This window comes from Anastrepha obliqua, chromosome 6 (genome assembly GCF_027943255.1).
Source record: "Anastrepha obliqua isolate idAnaObli1 chromosome 6, idAnaObli1_1.0, whole genome shotgun sequence".
Lineage (NCBI taxonomy): Eukaryota > Metazoa > Arthropoda > Insecta > Diptera > Tephritidae > Anastrepha > Anastrepha obliqua.
This window is the reverse complement of record NC_072897.1, coordinates 57,720,139-57,745,681: the sequence shown is the minus strand read 5'-3', so window position 1 is coordinate 57,745,681 and position 25,543 is coordinate 57,720,139. Positions and strand designations below refer to the sequence as shown.

The 25,543-nt window shown below is 33.3% G+C and overlaps 1 protein-coding gene and 2 long non-coding RNA genes across 3 annotated transcripts in view; 1 reads left to right on the top strand and 2 right to left on the bottom strand.

Moving 5' to 3' along the window:
- Positions 1-308: 308 nt before the first annotated feature.
- The window catches only part of LOC129250045 (zwei Ig domain protein zig-8-like), a 102,896-nt gene continuing 77,661 nt past the window's right edge, over positions 309-25,543 (bottom strand). Inside the window, exons 3-5 of the mRNA XM_054889691.1 lie at positions 3,828-3,943; positions 2,981-3,191; positions 309-701 (exon numbers count right to left, since the gene is read on the bottom strand). Coding sequence (XP_054745666.1) covers positions 643-701; positions 2,981-3,191; positions 3,828-3,943 — 386 coding nt within the window. The 3' untranslated portion in view covers positions 309-642. The remainder of the gene's footprint in view (positions 702-2,980; positions 3,192-3,827; positions 3,944-25,543) is intronic.
- On the top strand, positions 15,025-15,437 carry LOC129250047 (uncharacterized). Its single transcript, XR_008582801.1, has 2 exons — positions 15,025-15,077; positions 15,137-15,437. It is a non-coding gene; the product is annotated as an uncharacterized LOC129250047 (long non-coding RNA).
- Positions 19,954-20,442, bottom strand: LOC129250046 (uncharacterized). The gene is made up of 2 exons (XR_008582800.1): positions 20,314-20,442; positions 19,954-20,254 (listed from the first exon to the last, which is right to left on the bottom strand). It is a non-coding gene; the product is annotated as an uncharacterized LOC129250046 (long non-coding RNA).

Sequence of the window (25,543 nt, the reverse complement as noted above, 5' to 3'; positions counted from 1 at the left end):
CTAATAAGCTTTAGAATTTAGGTGTGAACATTTTTATAGGAGAAACACATTCATGATTACCTGCTTAGAAAATTCACTGATAGAAATATGAGTCTGATATTTGGTCTCCAGAGAGTTGGTCACATCAGAGACATTTTTCTAAAGATTAAAAAACAAGACTTAAGATGTTCTTATTTTTCCTGTGATATTCCGTACTTTTCATTAACTCTGAAGTAGTTGGGCATTTCTCAATAAGAGCTAACATAAAGCGCATTTACCGAAAATTGGACATTTGCATGACGTATTATATAATTGAAAACGAAGTTTTAATACATTGAAATACTAATCCTAACAAATTCGTTCTAATCTCAAATATATTATACCTTAATTAATCTTAAAAATATGTCATCTTTATTCAAAAAAATAGAAAAAATGTTGTGTGATACATCGTATATTTTTTACCTACTAAGCGTTTGGTATACACTTTTCATGTATATGGTATACTTTTTAAAGCCAATTTGAAATAAATTGTAGGTTTCTATGAATAAAGTTATATACATATAATGCATAAACTACATTTAGTGATCAAAAATCTTTAGCACCCAAGCACTTTGATCTTTTTTTCTGAAAATCAAAGAAAATATTGAATTATTAACTGCGGATCTAACCTTTCGCATCGTAGTATTGGGGTTCGGTAATCTTATCTCTAATATCGGCCTCGGCTGTAAAGGTAAGAAAAAATTAATAATATCATTGTAATATTAGAACTATTTATTTTATTTGTACAATTATCTTTAATACACATATATTATTTTAATCGCGCAAGCATATGTAAAATTTATAAAATTATGTATCGGAAAATTTAATACAACGAAAAGATTATGTTTTGTCATAGCAGTTACAAAATTATATAATTATTAATACTATATTACTCATAGAAAAGTATCACTTCTGTCTTCGGTTATTGTTTTATTCATTTGAAAATTTTCATTTCATTTTTCATTTTAAGAATATAAAAGTTCATAGCAAACTTCCAATAAATATGCCAGCTATAAAAATATTTTTTCCCTAAATTTCTTCATTTCGTCAACATGACTATTTTGCTGATCCCCAGGATGAGTTATACAAATTACCAATTTCTTGGTACGGATTTTATTACTAATTTTTCCATGTATGTATATCTGAATATATAATGTACAATTAATTACAATGAATATACATATTATAAATTCGACTGCATCAGCTCTACTTTTTTAGATTAGTATTAATTTTAGCGCTCAGTTCTCCAATAAGTTTGCAGTCGCCACTCTGTGTATATGTATATATAGTACATATAAGTATATAGTACCTTATAATACGTTCACATATAAGTAGATGATCCACTTTTTTGCGCTTAACTCAAAATTCGTAATTAAAAAGCGCGATTTCCCATATAAAATTACTCTCCCAAAATCTCAGATTATAAAATAATCCCAGATAATAACGATACTTATTGACATACAACCCTGCGTTTTCTGTGTTGTCGATAATTATTATTACGAATGTAAGGAGAAACATCAAAATAAAAATTTAATGAAATGGATGCCGGCAAAGCAAACAGGTCTGTAAACATAATTCTAATCAATTTTTTGTTAAATATTATTAATTATGGATTCATTTTATAGAAAAAAGCGTGTGTCCATAAACGTTTTGTCCTCTTATTACTTATTATAAAATGAAATGTCGAATTTCGAATGCGTACTGCTGCCATAATTTTTTGAAACCTCAGTAAACGTCGTTTACGGATTTCCTCCAACTGTTTATTATTAGCAGCCAATTGTGCAATTAAATTAGCTATTCCTTCTCCTTGTATTTTCTTCATATCATTAATAATAATTAAAGAAGTCAAAAACACCGAAATATTCCACCAAAATAATTTCTATGAAGAAAAACCTCTGAAAGCAGTATTGACAGCTGATTGTAGATTTTGCAGGTAATCTGCCATATGTGAACGGGTAGACTAATTTGGTGGATTTATAGGTGATTAATGCATATGTGAACGTATTATTACTCTTTTGTCGTATTTTCTATCAGCCTGCCTGAATTACGCAAAGTTTTGGAAATCATTATAATAAAATACTTGGTGTGTTTCTATATTTTTTTAATTATATGTATATTTATATATTTAACTGAAAGCAATCATCAATTAACAAACAGCAATACAACGTAAAAAAATTGTCAAGGATGTGTAATCTTGCTTGTTAACGGATTCATTTATTTTATAATTTCGTTCGATAATCGTTATAAATGAATAATATTCAAGTAAGACAAAAACAGTGTTGTAAGTAGGTTTTAAGATCTGAAATGCTACTGCTGATTTTTATTGAATAAATTTATGAAAATTTATCCGGAATATAAATAGTTCTGTTACATCATTCATATACTCATTCTCTATGTAAAGGGTTTTCAACAAGACTGCGCTACGTGCCACACAAGCAAGGAAACCATTGATCTTTTACGGGAAAAGTTTCGGACCGTGTTATCTCTCGAAGAGGTGATCACAATTGGCCACCGAGATCTTGTGGTTTAACACTTAGTGACTTTTTTCTTTGAGGCCACGTGAAAGAGAAGGTCTACACCACCAGCCCAGGGTCGATTCAAGACCTAAAATATGGAATTCGTGGGGCTATCGAGGGCATAGGGCAGCCACTTTGCAATTTGGGTATGGAAAATTTCATGAAAAGGATATTGTCCTGTAAGCGTGGTCATGGTGGGCATTTGCCTGATGTTGTTTTCCACTATTAACGGCATACCTTCCTCTTTATAATGAAATAAACATCCGATCATTTATATTAAAAAATAGCATTTTTCTTTGAATATCCAAATAACACCTCTTACTAGATAACCCTTTACTTTTAAAACCAAAATGCTTTATTAGTTCTATCAAGCCAATAGTTACGAAACTTTAACGACGTAAAAACATATTATAAGTTCAAATCATATTATAAACCAATCTGCTCACCATTAACTTCTAGTGATACGGCTAAATTAATTTTCGGCTCCGTATTTACTTGGCATTCGTAAATTCCACTATCTCTCTGCTGCGCATATTCGATTTTTAAGTCCCAATAATCGCTGCCGGGAGGATGCAGAACAGAGAAACGCTGATCGCCAGTATAAGTATAGATGTTAGTTGTCAGTATATGAAGATCTCGCTTACGCATCCATGAAACCTTAAAAATTAATGTATACACATGTTTTTAATTCATTTCAGATTATTTATGTGCCTGCCACTCCATAATATTATATATAAACTGCCTGCCACATTTACGGTTATTTTAATCACTTGATCTTGAAAAGGATAACAGTTGAATTAACTTAATAGTTAGCGAAAATTCCCAGGTTGAACCTGATACCCTTTGTACAAGCAGACCAAAATAGATACGCCGGCTACGTGGCCCACCCCCTTATCTAGGCCAACTATTGTCAGAAGAAACATGTTAATGCTGTAAAAGTAATGTTTGCTTAAATGGGTGGATAAAATCAGTGATAATAAAATAAAAATAAAAAATAAAAGCAATTTTTTGGTAATGTGATGGAATAATTTCCTAGTCCAACTTGCGATAAAAATCACGAAAGCCTTATGCTTACAGTTCTTTTTATTCGTAATTCACGTTAATATTCAGAGCTACCCGCCCTTCCGATATAATTTATCTAAGTGAAATATTATAAGTATTAGAAATATTAAATCGTTTCACACTTTTGTACGCATAAACGTGCCAAGAGCGTCAAGGCATGCTTAAATGTAGATATCTGCATAGTTTATTATCGGTTATAGTATTTGGTAATAGAAGAACTCATTCACTTACCGTACGGTTGCCTTTGTTCTTAACGCGACATTTTAGTATCGCAGGCTCATCAGCTACTGTCGATACGTTACGAGGGCTATCATCATCAAAATATGGGCGTTCCATACCTGTGAATTCTAATGTAAGTAGAATAAAATAGAAGCCATTATTGGTAGACTTTATATATTATATTTGGGAGAGCTAATTTATATTTTTATGCAACATAACATAACATCACATAACATGTACATTATACAAGAATGTGTCATATGAATGTGTATGAACTAACTGTACAAATAGGATTAAATTAATTTCGTTTACATTAAAAACCCTTTAAATATTAACCGATTCATATATTAAAGAAAGGATGAACTTTACTTAATTTCAAGCATACTGCACGCCTGTACGAAGGGGAGTCCAAAGATAGTGGTTTTTCTAATGAAGCACTTCATTCATGTAGAAAATGCACTTTATTTGTTTATTTCTTTAAGCAATTCCATACATTACTGGATTGGCAAGCTCTTGAATTGCCGGACGCTGAAGGATTCACAAGGTGTATCCTCCCAGAATAGGAAATACCACACTTACTCCAAAATCATATACTAATTACCTGGAAAGCAGAAAGCGGACTTGAAGAATGAATATAGAGAAAAAATAGAGAAAGTTTCCAACGCCTTACACAACACCCGGAAGAGGATCGATTATCCACCCGACTCTCACATTGGATCGTGGTTAAATGGTTATCATTAATCTTAACCTGATATCTTAATATGGTGGACGGCAGTAGGTTAAATGGCTTTCGTTTGCTCTAAAATACTCTGGATGGCAGTAGGCAAAAAGGCGTATGTATGTATGCAAGAAAAGTGAGGGGTGTATATATGCACATAAGTCTGTGTATAACTGGAGCACTATGCATTCCCAAAATATCACTTTAAAGGCTATGCAAGGCTAGTTGCAAAAAACTCATCGGCGAAATCGTGCCCTAGACCAAGAGCAACAGGAAATTAACAAAGCAGCCATTTGGGCGCACGTATTCAACAGCAGCTCAATTTTTCTTCACGCTAGAAGTGTAGATAAAAGGAATTTGGTTCCATTATCACATCTTCCAATTTCATTACAGACGGATGTAAAATGGATAAAGGTGTGGTAGTTTCTTTATATTCATAATTTGATAGATAGACTTGATAGAACAGAGGATGAGCAATCTACTAAGGCCGTGCATCCATATACTCATTCAACAACATAGTCATTCAAATCGTTGGTTAACCTAGCCTAATCTAGTGTTAAAGCTTAGCTTATCTTTCAATTTATGAAACTTGACCTGGTGCTGTTTTGTAAATGGTGAAGTCTATGACATTATTCCGTCCTCAATCAGGTGACTTTAAGCTTTCTTAAGACATATATACACTCTAAAGTTTGCTAATGTTTGTCAAGATTTGACTGCTATTAGAAAACACTTGTTTTTTAATCTTTGACTTGCAGCCGGAGAGGACAAGTAAACTCTGATAGTCACTTTGCATTCCAATACAATTGTTGTAAAAATTAATTTTACCTGATTACTGAAAATAATAGGGGTTGAAAAAAAAATCTAAGTAAAAATTACTATCCCACCTCTTTAAACAATTTTTTTATGTTTTTTTATGGTACGTTCAGTTTTTTTTTCATATTTATTGAAAAATATGTATGTATGTATGCACATTTTTATATTGGGAACAATGAATATATTTACACATTTGAATATACATATTTGATTGAACATATTTATATTTTAGGCTTCAAAAATTCATATACCGTAGTCTGTCGTAGATTTTCCTGTTTATGTTTCAGAAAAAGGTTTTGAAGATGACATTCTAAAGTCTTGGCGTATTGGAATCCAGTAATATGGTCTCTTGGAAATTGTTTAATGCGACGCAGTTGTTCTAATGCTACAGGATATGACTTGATCTGACATTCATCCTGGACACATACATGATTTGAGTCTTCGCTTTCTCCGTCAGATAATTCCTCAGTATTAATTTCGTCAATGACAACGTCAATATTATTGTCTTCTGTATTAACAACTTCGTCGATTAACAAAAACTCTTCTGTATACTGATCTTGCTGATTTTCATTTAAAATCTTTATCAAAGCCGCTAGTGTCGATATGGGAATATCATCCTCTGCCTCGAAGTCAAAACATTCAAGCGGAGCTTTTTGAAACCCGGCTTTCGAAAAACAATTCTTAATTGTTTCTGCCGTTACGTTGTCCCATGAAGATTTAATAAAGAAAACAGCCTCCAAAATGTCAAAAGTTTTTGAAAGCATGTGCATTGGAATGTCTCCTAATTTTGTCAAAATATGTTTGATTATATGGCATCTGTAATGACACTTAAAATTTTGTATTACACCCTGATCGAGGGGCTGACGAACGGATGTTGTATTAGCAGGTAAAAAGATCAACTTAATTATGTTATCTAGTTTAATATCTCGAGGGTGAGTTGTAGTATTGTCCAAAAATAATAAAATTTTTCTCTTCTGGCAGCCCATTTATTTATCAAGCATTTCTAGCCACTCGCACATAATTTCACGAGACATCCAAGCTTTCCGGTTTAACTTCCATTCCACTGGCAAACTTCCTATATAGCCTCTTTTAAAGGCGCGTGGGCATGCTGCTTTTCCGATAACCAATGGCTTTTCTTTATCTCCAACCAATTGGCACACAATTGCACAGTTAATATTTCTTTTGATAACTTACCGCCCACGCATTTTTCATTCTTCAGAGCAAGAGTTTTATTGGGCAAAGAACTGAAAAATAGTCCAGTTTCATCCGCGTTGTAAATATCTTTTGGGCTGTAGCCTAATAAAATATTTGGTAGTTTTTGTTTAAATTGCTGCACATCCTCGAAATTAACCTCGGAAGATTCCCCACATATTCTTTTGAAAGTCACATTATGTCGCCTACGCCATTTCTCCAACCATCCATCTGACGCAGACAAATTTTGAATACCTAATCGGCCAGCGATTTCTTTTGCTTTTTCCTTTATAATAATACCCGATATTGGTATATTTTGGCTTCTGGACTTAACGAACCATTCGAAACTCAAATGGTCAATTTTTGAGCCATCCGCGTTTAAGAACTTTTTCTTTTTGTTGACGTTATCACCGCCCATGCATATTCTTTTAATATCTTCCTTTTGTTTCACGAGAGTGGCAGCTTGGGTTTTTCCAATATTGAACCTTTAAAAGCAAAACAAAAGAAAACCTGTTGAAAAGATATTAAAAAAAAACAATTTTGTGTAGTACTAACCTCTTTGCTAGAGCACGAACAGATAAATTTTCCTTATCAACCACATTTAAAACTTTAATTTTTTCCCTAATGGAAAGCATTTTCTTTTCCTGTGACATTTTCACTATTGACACAATATAAAAGTTTTGCAAAATACAAATCAAATTATTCAAAAATTTCTGTTCTTTCATGCTAACAGCTACACATTGTTACACATAGATCCCGTTACTCGTTCACATGTTTCAGCATGTAGATTCGTGTGTTTAGTTTAGTTATGTATTCTCTTTTTATTTCAACTATTGTCTATCTACTATCTTTGTTGTCCGCGGATTAGAGTATTGCGTCCGCTTATGAGAGGTTTTTATTGTTTTCTTTACACATTTGTTCAGTGATATATTTTGCTTGTCCGTTACCGAAAGGTCCGCGTCCGCTTTCGAGAGGTTATGAGAACAAAAAAAAATGAGAAAAATTAGTTTTTGTCCGGTTATGGGGAGTGTCCGCTTATTGAAAGTGTCCGCAAGGGGAGGTTTCACTGTATATATAAATTAAACAATTCAATTTATTTGAAAATTTTATTTTTATGAACCGATCACTTTCAAAGCCGATCTTCTTCTGTACTTCTTTTACAATATTTTACTTAAGCTAAGCCTATCCAATTTTGCTAACCGTTAATCGAAAATATGGTTTTGCTAATTCCATCAAATAACATTTTCCAGGAATTTATCTACCGCTTTAGCGTGCCGTGTGCAAAACCTTTTCCATTCCCGCAATTTGTCCTTTGCAATCAATGAAGATCATTCATATAGTTGTAGTTGCAGCTTCGTTCTCATTCGCTCTTACTACTTATCTGTCGCTTAGCGTGCCGTGTGCAAATGAATGAAGATCATAAGCGTGGTTATAGTTGTAGGTAGCTTCGTTCTCCTTCAACTCTTGTTGTTATCACTCCTACTATTCACTGAATGAATTAATAAGTTGGGGAAGTTAACACGTTCCACTAACTATCCCCCCTTTCAATATCGGAACGTCCGCGGTTCGATAGCGAGATTGTGTGCGTAGTGAAATCTTTAGGTAAAAGCGGTTATTGGCATGTATGTAATGCAGGTACACGTAAGTTTTGGTTGTCACAATGCATACTTCCTTTTATCAACAAGTTTGCGTGAGCGGTCACACTTAGGCATTTAAGATTGGCTTTTAACACTTACAGAATTTGATTTAAAAATATTAAATTAGCTTAAACAACATTTAAATTTTTTATACATTTTTTCATACATAGGTATTAAACCATAATGGTAAATATTCAAGTTTAAATGCTTGTTGGTTTTGCTTCGAAATCAATCACTTGCTTAGCCTTTCTCAGATAGTCCCCTTTCATCGAGGCAACAATACATTTCTGTATAATTTTTTAACGTAAATTGCTTTTGTGAATTCTAGTGCCATCTATCAAAACAGTAGATCCTAAATCTTTTTCAATTACCTTTTCCACAAACACTTTGTCAAATTTATTTCCCAATCTTCTATTTCGTCTAAGAAACACCTTTTCACCAGGCTGATAGGTTTTAGTGCTTTTCTTCTTGTTAAATTTTTCTAAAGTTTTTTCTTGGGCTAACATTAATTCGTTTTTAATAATTTCTAGTGTATCTATCGATGGGCTGTGAAAAACATCAACGGGTTTAGATTTAATAGTTGAATGGATATTATTATTGTACTTATGTGTAGCTATTAAGATTAGGTCATTAGTCTCAGATATTTGTTGTTGTTCCTTGATACAACGAGCTATCTCTAGCAGTGTGGACTGGAACCTTTCGACCTGTCCATTACTCTCTCTATGAAGTGTAGGGATGAAAAATTGTTCAATTGAAAAATTGTCCCTTAGAATTGTTTTTATTAAGTTAGAATGGAAGGCTTTTTCATTGTCAGACACTATGATTTTTGTATTTTTAAATGTTAAAAGTATTTCTAGCATAGCATCCTTAATGTCGATGGTAGAACGTGAAGCTATTGGCTTGACAATGGCAAACTTAGAAAATTTGTCAATACAACTTAAAAAATATTGTTTTCCTGTAATAAATATGTCGATGTGGAGTATTTCCCCAGGGTAATTTGGTATCGGGGTTTTCCCTATCTCCGGGTTAGGTGGCTTCCTCTGGTATTTGTTTTCCATACAAATTTTGCAGTTGGAAATTAAAGACTTTAACATTTTTCTCATATTTGGAAAAAAATATTCATTCGAAATCTGTTGAAAATTTTCATGGAGACACCTATGAGCCCTGTTATGCTTTGTGGCTATCGTTTCTAATTGATCGTTTTTATTGACTAAATCCATCACAAACTTTTCGGTGTGAACAAATTTTGTCCCGGCGAAATGCTTTGTTAGGTCATTCTGGATTTTGGCTAGGACTTCAAGTTCACAGTGCAGGCCGTTTGTAACTGTTGGATTTATAACATCTTTCAGACATTCGATTAGCCTTTCGATGGTGTCAAAACAAATGATATGTCGTCGTAATCGTTGGAAAAGGATTTTTGTTATTTTGCTGAAGTGGTCAGACATAGATATCACTAACTGGTTTTTGAATTGGTTGACAGGGTATTTGATTGTTTTAATTACTTTACTAGAAGACTTCTCACTATGAACGGTTTCAACTTCATTTGATTGACTCAGGCTGTGGATGTATTGCGTGGACAATGCATCGGCTACTTTATTGTCCTTGCCTGGCTTATAGTGTAGGTTCGGTGAGAATTCTTCGATGAAAGCGCGCCATCTTTTCATTTTTGTGTTTGGATTTTTATCCGACATAGCAAAAATTAGTGGCTGATGATCAGTAAAAATGTTAATTTTAGTAACACCGTACAAATAATGGCGCAAACTTTTTAATGCCCACACAATCGCAAGGAGTTCTCGTTCGTTGGTAGCGTAGTTTTGTTCTGTACTAGATAACGTACGAGAAATCATAGTAATAGGCCTATCATTTTGTGATAAAACTGCTCCTAAGGCGCTCGAAGATGCATCTGTGGTAAGTTCAAATGGTTTACTGTAGTCTGGGTGTTGGAGGAGAACATCCTCCGATGCCAATATTTTTTTTATTTTTTGAAATGCATTTATAGCCTCGGAGTCAAAAGTTATAGAAACACTTTTGGACTTATTCGCGCCAATATTCCCATTTTCACCCCTAAGAAATTTCGTAAGCGGTTTTACAATGCCGGCGTAGTCCTTCACAAATCTCCGATAGTACCCCGCTAACCCGAGGAATGAACGTAATGCTCGGAGAGTATTTGGGGTTTTATAATTGAGGATGTCATTTACTTTACTTGGGCATGTCCGAATGCCATTTCGTGAAATTAAGAATCCCAGAAATTCAACCTCAGTTTTAAAAAATCTGGATTTTTCCGATGACACCCTCATTCCTGCCTTTTCTAAACCTTGCAAAATCGTATTTATGTGTTCTAAATGTGTTTGTTCATTCGGTGAAAAAATGATAATGTCATCCATATAAACATGACAACATTTTCCTATGTTTCACGAAGAACATCATCGATGGCTCGTTGAAAAATGCTAGGGCCATTTTTTAGGCCAAACGGGAGGCGGCAGAACTCATACTTTCCATTGTTGACACTGAAAGCTGTTTTTGGTCGATCCTCTTCACACAAAAGAATCTGGTGAAATCCAGATTTAAGGTCAAGAGTAGTGTAATATTTCGAATTTCCTAAGTTCGCAAAAATTACTGATGTGTCTGGGATAGGATACCTATCCGAAATTGTGTATTCATTTATTTTTCTAAAGTCTATCACCATTCGTAATTTTCCTCTACCATTTTCATCTAGTCCTTTTTTGGAAACTACATGAACGGGAGAGTTGTAAGCGGAAAACGATTTGCGGATTATTCCATCTTTTAGGAAAGTCGATATTTCAGAATTTATGAATTCTGCAGCGGAAACATGGTAGGGATAGCTTTTGGTATAAATTGGCTCATTTGTGGTCATACGAATTCTGCCCTGTACTTTGGTGTTATAGGGCAATGCCCTATTTACCTCGGCAAACGCATTAATGTTGATATTAATCATATCATTGAACTCGTTTTCAATACTAACTGGAACAGAGTCTTCTATTGTTATCAAATTCACTTGACTACAAGGAAGATGCTCAAGTCTTGTCTGCCCGTTGTGGTACAACAAATACCCTTTTTCTATGTCAATGCTTGCGTTGATTTTTTTTAAAAAGTCATATCCAACGATACCATCGAATGTTTTTAAATTCTCGAGCAAATAAAAAGTTGTCGTATTATCTAAAATATTTACTAGACACTTTTTATTAATAACGTTAACCCTATTAATAGATTTTAGGTTAAATGGCTTATCCATATTTTTTACGCCTTTCAGAAATTCAAAGTTTTTGATATAATTTTTGGAGGTACCGGTATCTATTAAAATGCGTAGCTCCTGTCCGTTTGTTGCTTTCTTCTTAACAAATGGCAGGAGCGAATTTAGTACTAAAAGGTGAATTTCATCTGTAAAATTACCATCAATATCTCCCAGACTTTCATAAGCATTCCTATCTGTTTCAGGATAATCGCAACCATATTCATCCTGATCAGAATTAGGGATGTATTCTTCGAACTCTCCCTTGTTGAGATTGCTTCCTATTTCATGTGACATATAGTTGACTTTTTGCACTTTGGGAAAAGGTGATCGATTGGAATATGTTTGCTCGCGATTACGTTTAAAAGCCACAGGCTGAAAAGAGTTTGAATTATGTTGGGGGCGTGAAACATATGTGAAATTGTTTGAGTTAAATTGTTTTTGGAAACCGTTATTGGTTGGCAGATTAGCTTGTTGTCGAGAAGAAGGTAAACTACGATCAACTTCCATTGACGTTGGCTTATCATTAGAATAAGCGCGAAAATTTTGCTGATTAGAATGAAATGGCTGCCGATATTGAGGAGTAACTGAGATATTCGGCTTTACCGACGTTCCCGCAGCAAATGTGCTGGCAAAGTCGTACCTCTTATGGCTGGTTTCATGCTCTTGGGCAACTGCAAGGGCAGTGGTAAGATCCTTTGGCCTAGTGGAAAAAAGTATGTCACATAATGGCCTACGAAGACCCGAAATAAATACACGAAGTGCATTTTCTCTTGCCCTATCGTTAAGTGCATTGATAACCTGGGAATTTCCGCTATGTGACATGATTTGCTTATTAATATTGTAATAAGCGTCAATTGCTTGTCAACTTTATCGAAATACTCCGTTATTTGTAAATTACGCTGTCTCAAAATACTCATTTCATTTTCTAACACGTACAGCGGTCTTTTGTCGGCATAGGTTTGATCTAATCTTGCGATTATAGCTTTAAAATTAAGCACTTTGTTTCTGAATATTCCCATAGCTACATAATATTTTTCAGAATTTGGCTTATAGTAATTCATAGCGAAATGAGCCGCAGATCGCCAAGCAGGGTATGCAGAAGTATCACCCTTGAATTCCGGAAGAGACTTTATTAAATCTAAGCTCGTATTATCTGAACTAACACTAGGATCAATGGCGACCGGCAAATAAGTTTCTACGCTGGGTGGAGCTAAACGATTGAGAGCTTCGGAGAGGCGATTAATTTCCTCTGAAAATCCGTTCCTAGCCTCCTCATAACAATTCCTTACTATTTCTAACACTTGTTCACGTGTAACACTCATTTTAGCTTACTTCCTTTATGCTTACTATTAATTCTTTTTAAAGCACCAAAACCTTATGGCTTAAGCGATATATGTGGGTCAATGAAAAAAAAATTTTTAGAAAAGTTACGCGATTTTACAAGATTCTGAGCACATAAACGAAAACGAAAAATAATATAACCAAAAATGTTACTTAGGTATTTTTTTAGTATTCAAATTACAACTTAAACCAAAGTTTTTCGAAAATTACAAAAGTATTAGTATTCTAAAAGCGTATCTAGTTATTTGTTTCTTCCAAAATTTATTGGTAAAATCACTTTGTAGTTCAAATTTATATTAAATATCAAAAATTTATTTTCAAATTGAAATCCAAATCACATCACAAAAAAATCACAACAAGAAATAATCTTGAATATTTACTTACAAAAATTCTTTTTGATAATTCTTGGAGTTGATCTCTTGCAAAGTTCTGGTCCGTTTAATTTTTATATCCTTCAGCAAGTGAGGTCCTTATCCTGCCGGCTGTTTCTCGATTTGGAACTGTACTTTTATGTAGTCCTCTTACGGTTGAAAATTTTTTGCGACAGGCCCCACGTTGGGCGCCAATTAAACAATTCAATTTATTTGAAAATTTTATTTTTATGAACCGATCACTTTCAAAGCCGATCTTCTTCTGTACTTCTTTTACAATATTTTACTTAAGCTAAGCCTATCCAATTTTGCTAACCGTTAATCGAAAATATGTTTTTGCTAATTCCATCAAATAACATTTTCCAGGAATTTATCTACCGCTTTAGCGTGCCGTGTGCAAAACCTTTTCCATTCCCGCAATTTGTCCTTTGCAATCAATGAAGATCATTCATATAGTTGTAGTTGAAGCTTCGTTCTCATTCGCTCTTACTACTTATCTGTCGCTTAGCGTGCCGTGTGCAAATGAATGAAGATCATAAGCGTGGTTATAGCAGAGAATGTTAATGCAATGAGAAGGTGCAAATGTTACTGTGAGCTTTTTTTAGTACAATTGAGATTTGAAAGATTCGTAATAAGGTCATTTAGCACACCGAGTTTATAGATACCTCACTGACTTTTGCCCACACAAAAATTAGAAACACCACACATCTTTCACCTCAACACACAACACATTTCTCACCTCGACATTAAACCAATTAAATTTGTACTATTTTCTTTTTTTTTGAAATAATTTATTACATAATTTTTTTTTTCAATTATAATACATTAAAAAAAAAAAAAACGATTTTAAAAAATAAAATTTATAAAAACAAGTTTGCGCCGGGAATTGAACTCGAGTCTAACATGTGGCGAGGAAAAATAGGTGGTGCGTTTATTTCTTCGACTGCTTATTTTTTTACCATTTTGTTACTTTTGAAATGATAAGCGGATACATAAAATTTATTACAAATTTTTTTACGATTACAGTAAAAAAAAAAACGATTAAAAAAAAAAAATTTATAAAAAAAAATTGAGCCGGGAATTGAACTCAAGTCTAACATGTGGCGAGGAAAAATAGGCGGTGCCGCTTTCGATTTTCCGAATTTTTTTAAACTTTTTCGTTTTAAAAATGAGCAGAACGTGTCGTGTGCGCGGGTGTTATTTAAAAAACAGTGAAGTGAAATTATTTTCTTTCCCACAGGACCCCATATTAGCAGACAAATGGAGGCAGAATTTGCATATTGCCAGGACAGACCATCTTCCACCCCACAACTCATTTGTGTGTGTAAAACACTTTGAGGCATGTGTTGTGGGGGGACAATGTTTGAAAAAGGGTGCCATCCCCACCCTTCGTTTAGGTAAGTTTTTGCGCAATACATAAGTAGGTATGTGTGTTTTTATATTTCGCTAAAGCGAACCTACAAGAATATCAAACACACATACCTACATATGTATTGCATGCATTTGATATAATATTAGGGTGGATAGGTTTTATTGCATACATTTGATATAATATTAGGGTGGATAGGTTTTATTGAGGGTGAGGTTTGCTAACTGGTAGCATTAGAGTTTTGAGGCAGGAAAGTGGAGGAAGTTAAGAAATTTAAATTATTTTTGAATGTGTATGTGCATATATTTCATAGAAAATAATTTTTTATTAATAACCATAATATTACAATACCCGGCATCCGTTACTATGCCTTGTTGAATAAAATCAAAACAACCAATCAGAAAAATATCAAGCAAAATTATTTTTATTAATTTTCTATCTCAAACCGTTTTTGAACTTTGCATTTGAACAGCTTATGCGGATTGTGAAGTCTAGAGTGTAAAAAAGCTGTAGGTTATAAGTAGGTTGTAAGCCAGGGCCCCACGAAAAGAGATTCGCCGTTCACACAGGTAATTAATAATCTATTAGCTATCTTTTGCATATGATGATACCTATTCTTTTATTTCAGGGTTTTCCACTTTTCTATATTTCAGGTTTTTTTTATTTATATATTTTACAGGTATTTTCCCGTTTCAGGTTTTTTCTATTTTTTAGTCTATTTTACAGGTTTCTTTTTTATTTTTTCTTCTCTTTCAGCTAGCACCCGAGCCTAGATTTTTAAAGCACTACAATTTTTTCTTAATCATGATGGATTGAGAGTAGTGTTTTAAAAATCAGGTAAATCGCAATGACTTAATCGATGTCAATATCGAAGTCGTGTGAGAAATTGTTATAGTATGAGAACAATTTCGTAATTCGTGCTTTCAAAATTTTATATTTTTTTTTTCATTTCAGGAAATGTAAATACCTATTATTTATAGCATTGTAATATATATACATACACATATAAGAATACTTAAATTACTTGTGAATAAAAATAATTATATTTTTTTTTCATTTCAGGAAATGTAATTACCTATTATTTAGACCATTGTAATATACATAATATATACATATACATAAATTTCTGTGAATAAAAATAAAAAATTAAAATAAAAAAAACTAGTATTTCATTTTCTTAAGGTAATAATATTTATTTGGTAAGAGGATCTTAAAGAAACATATACCAATAATACAATTCGACAGGATTTCATTAGAATATCAATACACATATTCGTTCAGCTCAATAAAATAAATATCTGCATATGAAAAATTGTTCCTATGGACGTGCAAAAGCAAAACACTCATATATAGTACATAAATACATGCATACAAACTGCCATAGCCATACATACATATGAGGCTGCGAGCACTTGCGACAGAATATTTCGATTTGCTATTGCAGTCGAGAATTTAGAACACATATTTACATACATATATTGATGCATACATATGTACGGAGCCGCGGCCACTCGACTTCACAAAAATTGAAGATTTACCAAATATTGGCAAATAATTCAACGCGAAATATTACAATATTGACTATTTTCGAATTGGCGAGAAAATTGGCATATGGGCATATGGGCATATGAGCTCGAACTTAGTGTTATAGAATATTTTGGATTTTTCAGCGTCGTTGCGACTAAAAAAATCTGACCGCTGCGACTGCGCCTATGAATGTATTTTGTTCTTGCAGTCGCTCGGCTTATAATTTTAGCTTTGGAAACATACGCGTGCAGAGGCATAAAGCCAGTGCTTTGTGTGTGCTGTTGTATGTACATACATATGTATGTATATACTAATAAGCATAGTTTTGCTTGGAGTCGAGAATGTATGTACATGTATGTACGGACATACATACAATAGGGCATCAATATGCCAATACGTGAGGTAGGTCATGGTTGCTTCAGTACATTGAACTTTTGCTTAATTGTTTCTTACATGTGTATACATACATGTACATACATATGTTTGTAGTAAGAAACAGTTTAAATAGATTTTGTTACTAATCCAAATATACATACTTACGGTAACATACGAATATGCTTTTTTTTATAAAATATGTAAATATGGAGGATATCTTGGGTTTGTTAAAATTATTCTTTTATTTATTTTGAATATCAAAACTTGTATACAAACCATGCTTGTATACCTCCTGCAATAGGATGTGGATGAAAAATTACAGAACAGAAATAAAAACGTAATGCCTCAAATGCCTTGCAAAATGCTGTCGGTCAATTTTATTTCAAACAAATGTATGTATAACAATGCCCAATTTCTTTTTGTCCAAAAATAACAAATATATATGTATATGCAAATACATACGTTTCTTTGAAGTTTTCTTTTATTTATTTTAAATTTCAAAGTTTTATACTATCTATAAAATGCATACATATATTATTCCAAGTAATAAATCTAAATTGATAAAAATTTCGTTTGCAAAGGAACAAATGAATGCATATTCAAATGTAAATATAATATATACATACATATGTAACACTATAAGAATTGAAGATCCAATTGAACTTTTGCACAAACATAGCTAACATAATACATATACATATGTATGTATATATTGATATACATATATTTACATACATATGTCAAAATACCAAAACACTTGTATGTAAAAATTTTCATCAAATTTGTATAGTTTTCAATTTACTAAAATGCACATACCAAGATGTGAGAGGTCGTTTTATAGTGCATTGTTTTAAATTAAATCAAAATAGTAAAGTTACTTTGATTTGAAATGTTGGCGCATATAATAAATATTCAAATTATTCATCAATAATCATTTAGTTGAATAAATTTTCATTCATCAAGGGAACATATGTAGAAATGAACAAGCAAATTCTTTGCAAAATGCCGTCGGCTAATCGTCAATTTGATTTTCTACAGAAGCAAAAGCAGAGAACGTTCTCTGTGTGCAGAGCCAATATAGGAAGAGAGAATTCACTGCAATCAGCTCTGTTAAACCCCGGCCGCGGTTAGACTTAGCTCTGTTAAACCCCGGCCGCGGTTAGACTTCATTTTTGACAATTCACACCATTCGTAGCTCGTGAGACTTCTCTATATTTAACGTTCTCTGGCATACACAGAGAACGTTAAATATAGAGAAGTCTCACGAGCTACGAATGGTGTGAATTGTCAAAAATGAAGTCTAACCGCTCTGTGTATGCCAGAGAACGTTAAATATAGAGAAGTCTCACGAGCTACGAATGGTGTGAATTGTCAAAAATGAAGTCTAACCGCGGCCGGGGTTTAACAGAGCTAAGTCTAACCGCGGCCGGGGTTTAACAGAGCTGATTGCAGTGAATTCTCTCTTCCTATATTGGCTCTGCACACAGAGAACGTTCTCTGTATATCATAACGTTCTCTGCTTTTGCTTCTGTAGAAAATCAAATTGACGATTAGCCGACGGCATTTTGCAAAGAATTTGCTTGTTCATTTCTACATATGTTCCCTTGACGAATGAAAATTTATTCAACTAAATGATTATTAATGAATAATTTGAATATTTATTATATGCGCCAACATTTCAAATCAAAGTAACTTTAATATTTTGATTTAATTTAAAAAAATGCACTATAAAACGACCTCTCACATCTTGGTATGTGCATTTTAGTAAATTGAAAACTATACAAATTTGATGAAAATTTTTACATACAAGTGCTTTGGTATTTTGACATATGTATGTAAATATATGTATATCAATATATACATACATATGTATATGTATTATGTTAGCTATGTTTGTGCAAAAGTTCAATTGGATCTTCAATTCTTATAGTGTTACATATGTATGTATATATTATATTTACATTTGAATATGCATTCATTTGTTCCTTTGCAAACGAAATTTTTATCAATTTAGATTTATTACTTGGAATAATATATGTATGCATTTTATAGATAGTATAAAACTTTGAAATTTAAAATAAATAAAAGAAAACTTCAAAGAAACGTATGTATTTGCATATATGTACATATATATTTGTTATTTTTGGACAAAAAGAAATTGGGCATTGTTATACATACATTTGTTTGAAATAAAATTGACCGACAGCATTTTGCAAGGCATTTGAGGCATTACGTTTTTATTTCTGTTCTGTAATTTTTCATCCACATCCTATTGCAGGAGGTATACAAGCATGGTTTGTATACAAGTTTTGATATTCAAAATAAATAAAAGAATAATTTTAACAAACCCAAGATATCCTCCATATTTACATATTTTATAGGATAAAAAAGCATATTCGTATGTTACCGTAAGTATGTATATTTGGATTAGTAACAAAATCTGTTTAAACTGTTTCTTACTACAAACATATGTATGTACATGTATGTATACACATGTAAGAAACAATTAAGCAAAAGTTCAATGTACTGAAGCAACCATGACCTACCTCACGTATTGGCATATTGATGCCCTATTGTATGTATGTATGTCCGTACATACATATACATACATTCTCGACTCCAAGCAAAACTATGCTTATTAGTATATACATACATATGTATGTACATACAACAGCACACACAAAGCACTGGCTTTATGCCTCTGCACGCGTATGTTTCCAAAGCTAAAATTATAAGTCGAGCGACTGCAAGAACAAAATACATTCATAGGCGCAGTCGCAGCGGTCAGATTTTTTTAGTCGCAACGAGGTTGAAAAATCCAAAATATTCTATAACACTAAGTTCGAGCTCATATGCCCATATGACCATATGCCAATTTTCTCGCCAATTCGAAAATAGTCAATATTGTAATATTTCGCGTTGAATTATTTGCCAATATTTGGTAAATCTTCAATTTTTGTGAAGTCGAGTGGCCGCGGCTCCGTACATATGTATGCATCAATATATGTATGTAAATATGTGTTCTAAATTCTCGACAGCAATAGCAAATCGAAATATTCTGTCGCAAGTGCTCGCAGCCTCATATGTATGTATGGCTATGGCAGTTTGTATGCATGTATTTATGTACTATATATGAGTGTTTTGCTTTTGCACGTCCATAGGAACAATTTTTCATATGCAGATATTTATTTTATTGAGCTGAACGAATATGTGTATTGATATTCTAATGAAATCCTGTCGAATTGTATTATTGGTATATGTTTCTTTAAGATCCTCTTACCAAATAAATATTATTACCTTAAGAAAATGAAATACTAGTTTTTTTAATTTTAATTTTTTATTTTTATTCACAGAAATTTATGTATATGTATATATATTACAATGGTCTAAATAATAGGTAATTGCATTTCCTGAAATGAAAAAAAATATAATTATTTTTATTCACAAGTAATTTAAGTATTCTTATATGTATATGTATATATATTACAATGCTATAAATAATAGGTATTTACATTTCCTGAAATGAAAAAAAAAAATATAAAATTTTGAAAGCACGAATTACGAAATTGTTCTCATACTATAACAATTTCTCACACGACTTCGATATTGACATCGATTAAGTCATTGCGATTTACCTGATTTTTAAAACACTACTCTCAATCCATCATGATTAAGAAAAAATTGTAGTGCTTTAAAAATCTAGGCTCGGGTGCTAGCTGAAAGAGAAGAAAAAATAAAAAAGAAACCTGTAAAATAGACTAAAAAATAGAAAAAACCTGAAACGGGAAAATACCTGTAAAATATATAAATAAAAAAAACCTGAAATATAGAAAAGTGGAAAACCCTGAAATAAAAGAATAGGTATCATCATATGCAAAAGATAGCTAATAGATTATTAATTACCTGTGTGAACGGCGAATCTCTTTTCGTGGGGCCCTGGCTTACAACCTACTTATAACCTACAGCTTTTTTAATTTATTTTGTAGTTTTCTTTCTTTGACTTTATTAACCTCATTTCGCAAGAGCCACTTTGCATTCTTGAGTAAAAGGACAGTTAAGAGAAAATCTAATAGCTTCTCGCGATGATCTCTACACTCGCCAGATCCTACAAACCAGTCGGGAAACACTTTTTGTGTTTTTTCTTTTAGAGCGGACAACATTAAACACCTAAGACCTGCAATGTGGGCATATTTTGCGAAGAGCTGACGGTACCACACCATTTGGAGTCGACACACTTCGAAAACCCTGTCTTCAGGATTGACAAGCCTTAAATCGCTGTCATCCGTGAAGTTTTTTGATCTTATCAGGGCTTCTGAATGCAACTTCAGCTCCCCTTTTGTTTTCGTCATGGCGTTCGTGCACTTTTCACATTTTAACTTGCACAGCATTTTCTGGTAAATACCATAGCCTGTGAAGTAACGCTGCACTTGTACCTCAGCTTCATTACTTTCTTCAGCAAAATGTATGTCTTCCACATCAATCTCTTCTAAAACGAGATCCTCATTTCGCTGGTCTCCTACCTCTGTCTCAAGATGACGATCCTCGGGGCCTATATACCAATCTAAATTTAAATCGTCATCATCTGTACAATTAGAACCTTTCTTCTCAAATCTCTGGCGTAAAATTTTCATTGAGATCAGTCGCGCAACTATGTATAGAATTTCGTGAGCTGAGGGATGGGTATTCATACCCTGACTAGCTCGTATGCGATAGAAAAAGTTTTCTAACGCATCTTGATTCATTTTCCCGGTGAAAATAAATTTGAGGGAGCTGTGCTCAATGAAAAGTTCCTCGCATAACATTTGCATCGCTGAAATCGTTATGCGGAAACCTTCGATGCACTGCACGCGTGCGTTTTCCGGCAACTGGAATGACCGCAAAAAATCTAGATGTTCATTCAATCTATCAATTTTTTTGCTGTCACCCCGCCTAATCGGACATTTTGAAGGATTTTTCGACTGGAATCTTTTTGCATCCAATTCATCGAACAGATCATTCATTTTTTTAACGAACATCTGTGTGGGCTTAGCGCATTTTATCACGTTCTCGTCACTGCCTAATAAATTTTGGGACAAGGCCATGTCGATACCAGAGGCTACCGAATTGCTCAGGACCTGAGTCGCGCGTGAAACGCTCATTTTATCCATAAAATTGGGATATATATGGGCCTCCGTTAGTTTCGGACAAATTTTAAAATGGGGATTTATTTGATCTATATCAAACAATTTTTCAATCACCTTGAAGCTTGTCACTCCATCTGATGTTAAGATGTCATATTTCATCAAGGTATTTCGGACGGACTTTATCAAGTGACAGTAATCGAACATGCAAAAAATGTTTGTGCCTTCGTGCACGTAAAAGGGGCTATCCTCATAAATCCCCAAAGATTTAAAGATACTACTGTTGGAGGGCCCTTGATCGCAAACTATACCTTTCAAATTTAACCCCATTTTTTTTAGTTGTGCGACATTTTTGTCCAAAATGGACATCAATGTCTCCGTACGTATACCACCACTGGAGATATAATACGAAAACACGTATTTCCATTTGGAGCACAATCCCTTAACCATAAAAAATAAACATTTATTCCCAATTTTGTTTTCGCGTTGACCTTCCCCATGGTCTACAAACCCATCGATAACATCTCTAGCTTTATTATAGCTCAAGTCCGACTTGATGATAATTTCATCGAATAATAGAACGCTTATGCGTTCGGTGTCGGACATATTTGAAACAATTTTTTCTAAATTATCACAGACATTGGCATCGAACCCCGGAACAACATATTTGATGGGGCGCCAACGCGAAAGGGATGATTTATGGGGCAAAGCAAAACCTAGATCGTCACGCATAAACGTATATGCTTTGGAGGACATATAATTGATGTTTTGGGCCAATGTCTTTTCCTCCTCGCTATAACGATTTTTTTGGCCACTGACGATCATTCTTGCGAAAGTTACAGCATCACTGCTTGAAGTTTCTTCCGCAAGAACTGCACGAGTACACAAATATTTATATTTTTGCAGTAGCTTCTCATTTTCTGCTTCTAACTCTTGAATTCTTTTTTTTAATTTTATTTCATTGCTCCGATAATAACGAGCAGCCTGAGCAAATCGTTCGCTACTGCTTGTGATTTCTAAGTCCTCACAGATGTTTTTGTTTTTGGGTACCTGCCTTGTTTCCTCTAGCATAGAATATTTTTCGAATTCTTCTAACGTGAGATCATTTGCTACACCTACACCTACTGTACGATTTACGTACACTTTAGTAACGGGCGGGCAAACCCAATCAGAGCCAGTACTAGGTGAGCGACTTCTAGTAACTGGCTCTAATCTTAAAGATGGAACAGCCCCATCTAAAACTTTATAACGAGTTACTTGCTCTGGACTAAAGTGGCGCTTACAAACATATAGCTTGTCAGAATCTGCTGGTTGCACGTTGCAAGCCAGGGCCCAACTAATTCGAGCCTCTCCTCGTCGAGGAAATTCATACAACGTATGACCCTTTTCCACCACGCATCCTACCACGCAACAGCTCCGTTGCTTTTTTGGAATTGTACAGCTGTATGTAGGGTCATCGTCGTGCCCTATTAAGAAAATTTATTTTATAATATAATATAAACGTATAATAATTCAAAGAAGGTTATAGGCATGTTTTTATGATGGAACTCCCTTCCCACAGCCCCCAGGCCGCGCCACCACTCTCATTCATCACTAATAATCGAATATTGTTGAATGTACTTTAAATCTCTTCCTATTAGTCCCTACTCCTACTACTACTATTTTTACCTTACTTTCCTTTTAATACTTTATCTTTACTACTATCTGTAATTTTAATTTTAATTTTGATTTTACTGTTTATCTTTTTATGTAAACTATTCTTAAGGTCAATCATTGTAAAAATAACCTATGGTTGTATGTTTTGACTTAGTAATAATAAATAATAATAAATAAATAATATTTGCTTAAATTTAATCTAAAAACTCTTAGTTTTCCCTATTTCCCACTATTTATAGCACACTCTAGACTTCACAATCCGCATAAGCTGTTCAAATGCAAAGTTCAAAAACGGTTTGAGATAGAAAATTAATAAAAATAATTTTGCTTGATATTTTTCTGATTGGTTGTTTTGATTTTATTCAATAAGGCATAGTAACGGATGCCGGGTATTGTAATATTATGGTTATTAATAAAAAATTATTTTCTATGAAATATATGCACATACACATTCAAAAATAATTTAAATTTCTTAACTTCCTCCACTTTCCTGCCTCAAAACTCTAATGCTACCAGTTAGCAAACCTCACCCTCAATAAAACCTATCCACCCTAATATTATATCAAATGTATGCAATAAAACCTATCCACCCTAATATTATATCAAATGAATGCAATACATCAGTAGGTATGTGTGTTTGATATTATTGTAGGTTCGCTTTAGCGAAATATAAAAACACACATACCTACTTATGTATTGCGCAAAAACTTACCTAAACGAAGGGTGGGGATGGCACCCTTTTTCAAACATTGTCCCCCCACAACACATGCCTCAAAGTGTTTTACACACACAAATGAGTTGTGGGGTGGAAGATGTTCCGTCCTGGCAATATGCAAATTCTGCCTCCATTTGTCTGCTAATATGGGGTCCTGTGGGAAAGAAAATAATTTCACTTCACTGTTTTTTAAATAACACCCGCGCACACGACACGTTCTGCTCATTTTTAAATCGAAAAAGTTTAAAAAAATTCGGAAAATCGAAAGCGTTTGAAAATTGCGCGACGTCAATCAAAAGTTTTTCTCAAACTAAAGTTCATTAGACTCTTTTGGTTTGACATGGAAATTTTGGCGCAAATTACGCAAAATCAATTCAAATTCAAAAATGAATTTTCATGCAAATAAAGAGACAAAAAGCACCTGTAACCTAACTTTGGCACAAAACGGAAAGTTTCCAAAAAAAAAGCTCTTAATTCTCAAAAGCTGTTAAATTTCTGCAGTTGAGCATATTTCTGTTAACGTTCTGTGAAAAATGTCTGCATACACAGAGAACGTTAAATATAGAGAAGTCTCAATGACTTAAATGGCAGCACTTTTCAGGGGTACTCGTTTTGCGCGCGTGGTACATAACAGCGACATTTTTCACAGAACGTTAACAGAAATATGCTCAACTGCAGAAATTTAACAACTTTTGAGAATTAAGAGCTTTTTTTTGGAAACTTTCCGTTTTGTGCCAAAGTTAGGTTACAGGTGCTTTTTGTCTCTTTATTTGCATGAAAATTCATTTGATATAATATTAGGGTGGATAGGTTTTATTGAGGGTGAGGTTTGCTAACTGTTAGCATTAGAGTTTTGAGGCAGGAAAGTGGAGGAAGTTAAGAAATTTAAATTATTTTTGAATGTGTATGTGCATATATTTCATAGAAAATAATTTTTTATTAATAACCATAATATTACAATACCCGTTGCTATGCCTTGTTGAATAAAATCAAAACAACCAATCAGAAAAATATCAAGCAAAATTGTTTTTATTAATTTTTTATCTCAAACCGTTTTTGAACTTTGCATTTGAACAGCTTATGCGGATTATGAAGTCTAGAGTGTGCTATAAATAGTGGGAAATAGGGAAAACTAAGAGTTTTTAGATTAAATTTAAGCAAATATTATTTATTTATTATTATTTATTATTACTAAAGTCAAAACATACAACCGTAGGTTATTTTTACAATGATTGACCTTAAGAATAGTTTACATAAAAAGATTAACAGTAAAATCAAAATTAAAATTAAAATTACAGATAGTAGTAAAGATAAAGTATTAAAAGGAAAGTAAAGTAAAAATAGTAGTAGTAGCTCTTGCGAAATGAGGTCAATAAAGTCAAAGAAAGAAAACTACAAAATAAATTTAAAAAGCTGTAGGTTGTAAGTAGGTTGTAAGCCAGGGCCCCACGAAAAGAGATTCGCCGTTCACACAGGTAATTAATAATCTATTAGCTATCTTTTGCATATGATGATACCTATTCTTTTATTTCAGGGTTTTCCACTTTTCTATATTTCAGGTTTTTTTTTATATTTATATATTTTACAGGTATTTTCCCGTTTCAGGTTTTTTCTATTTTTTAGTCTATTTTACAGGTTTCTT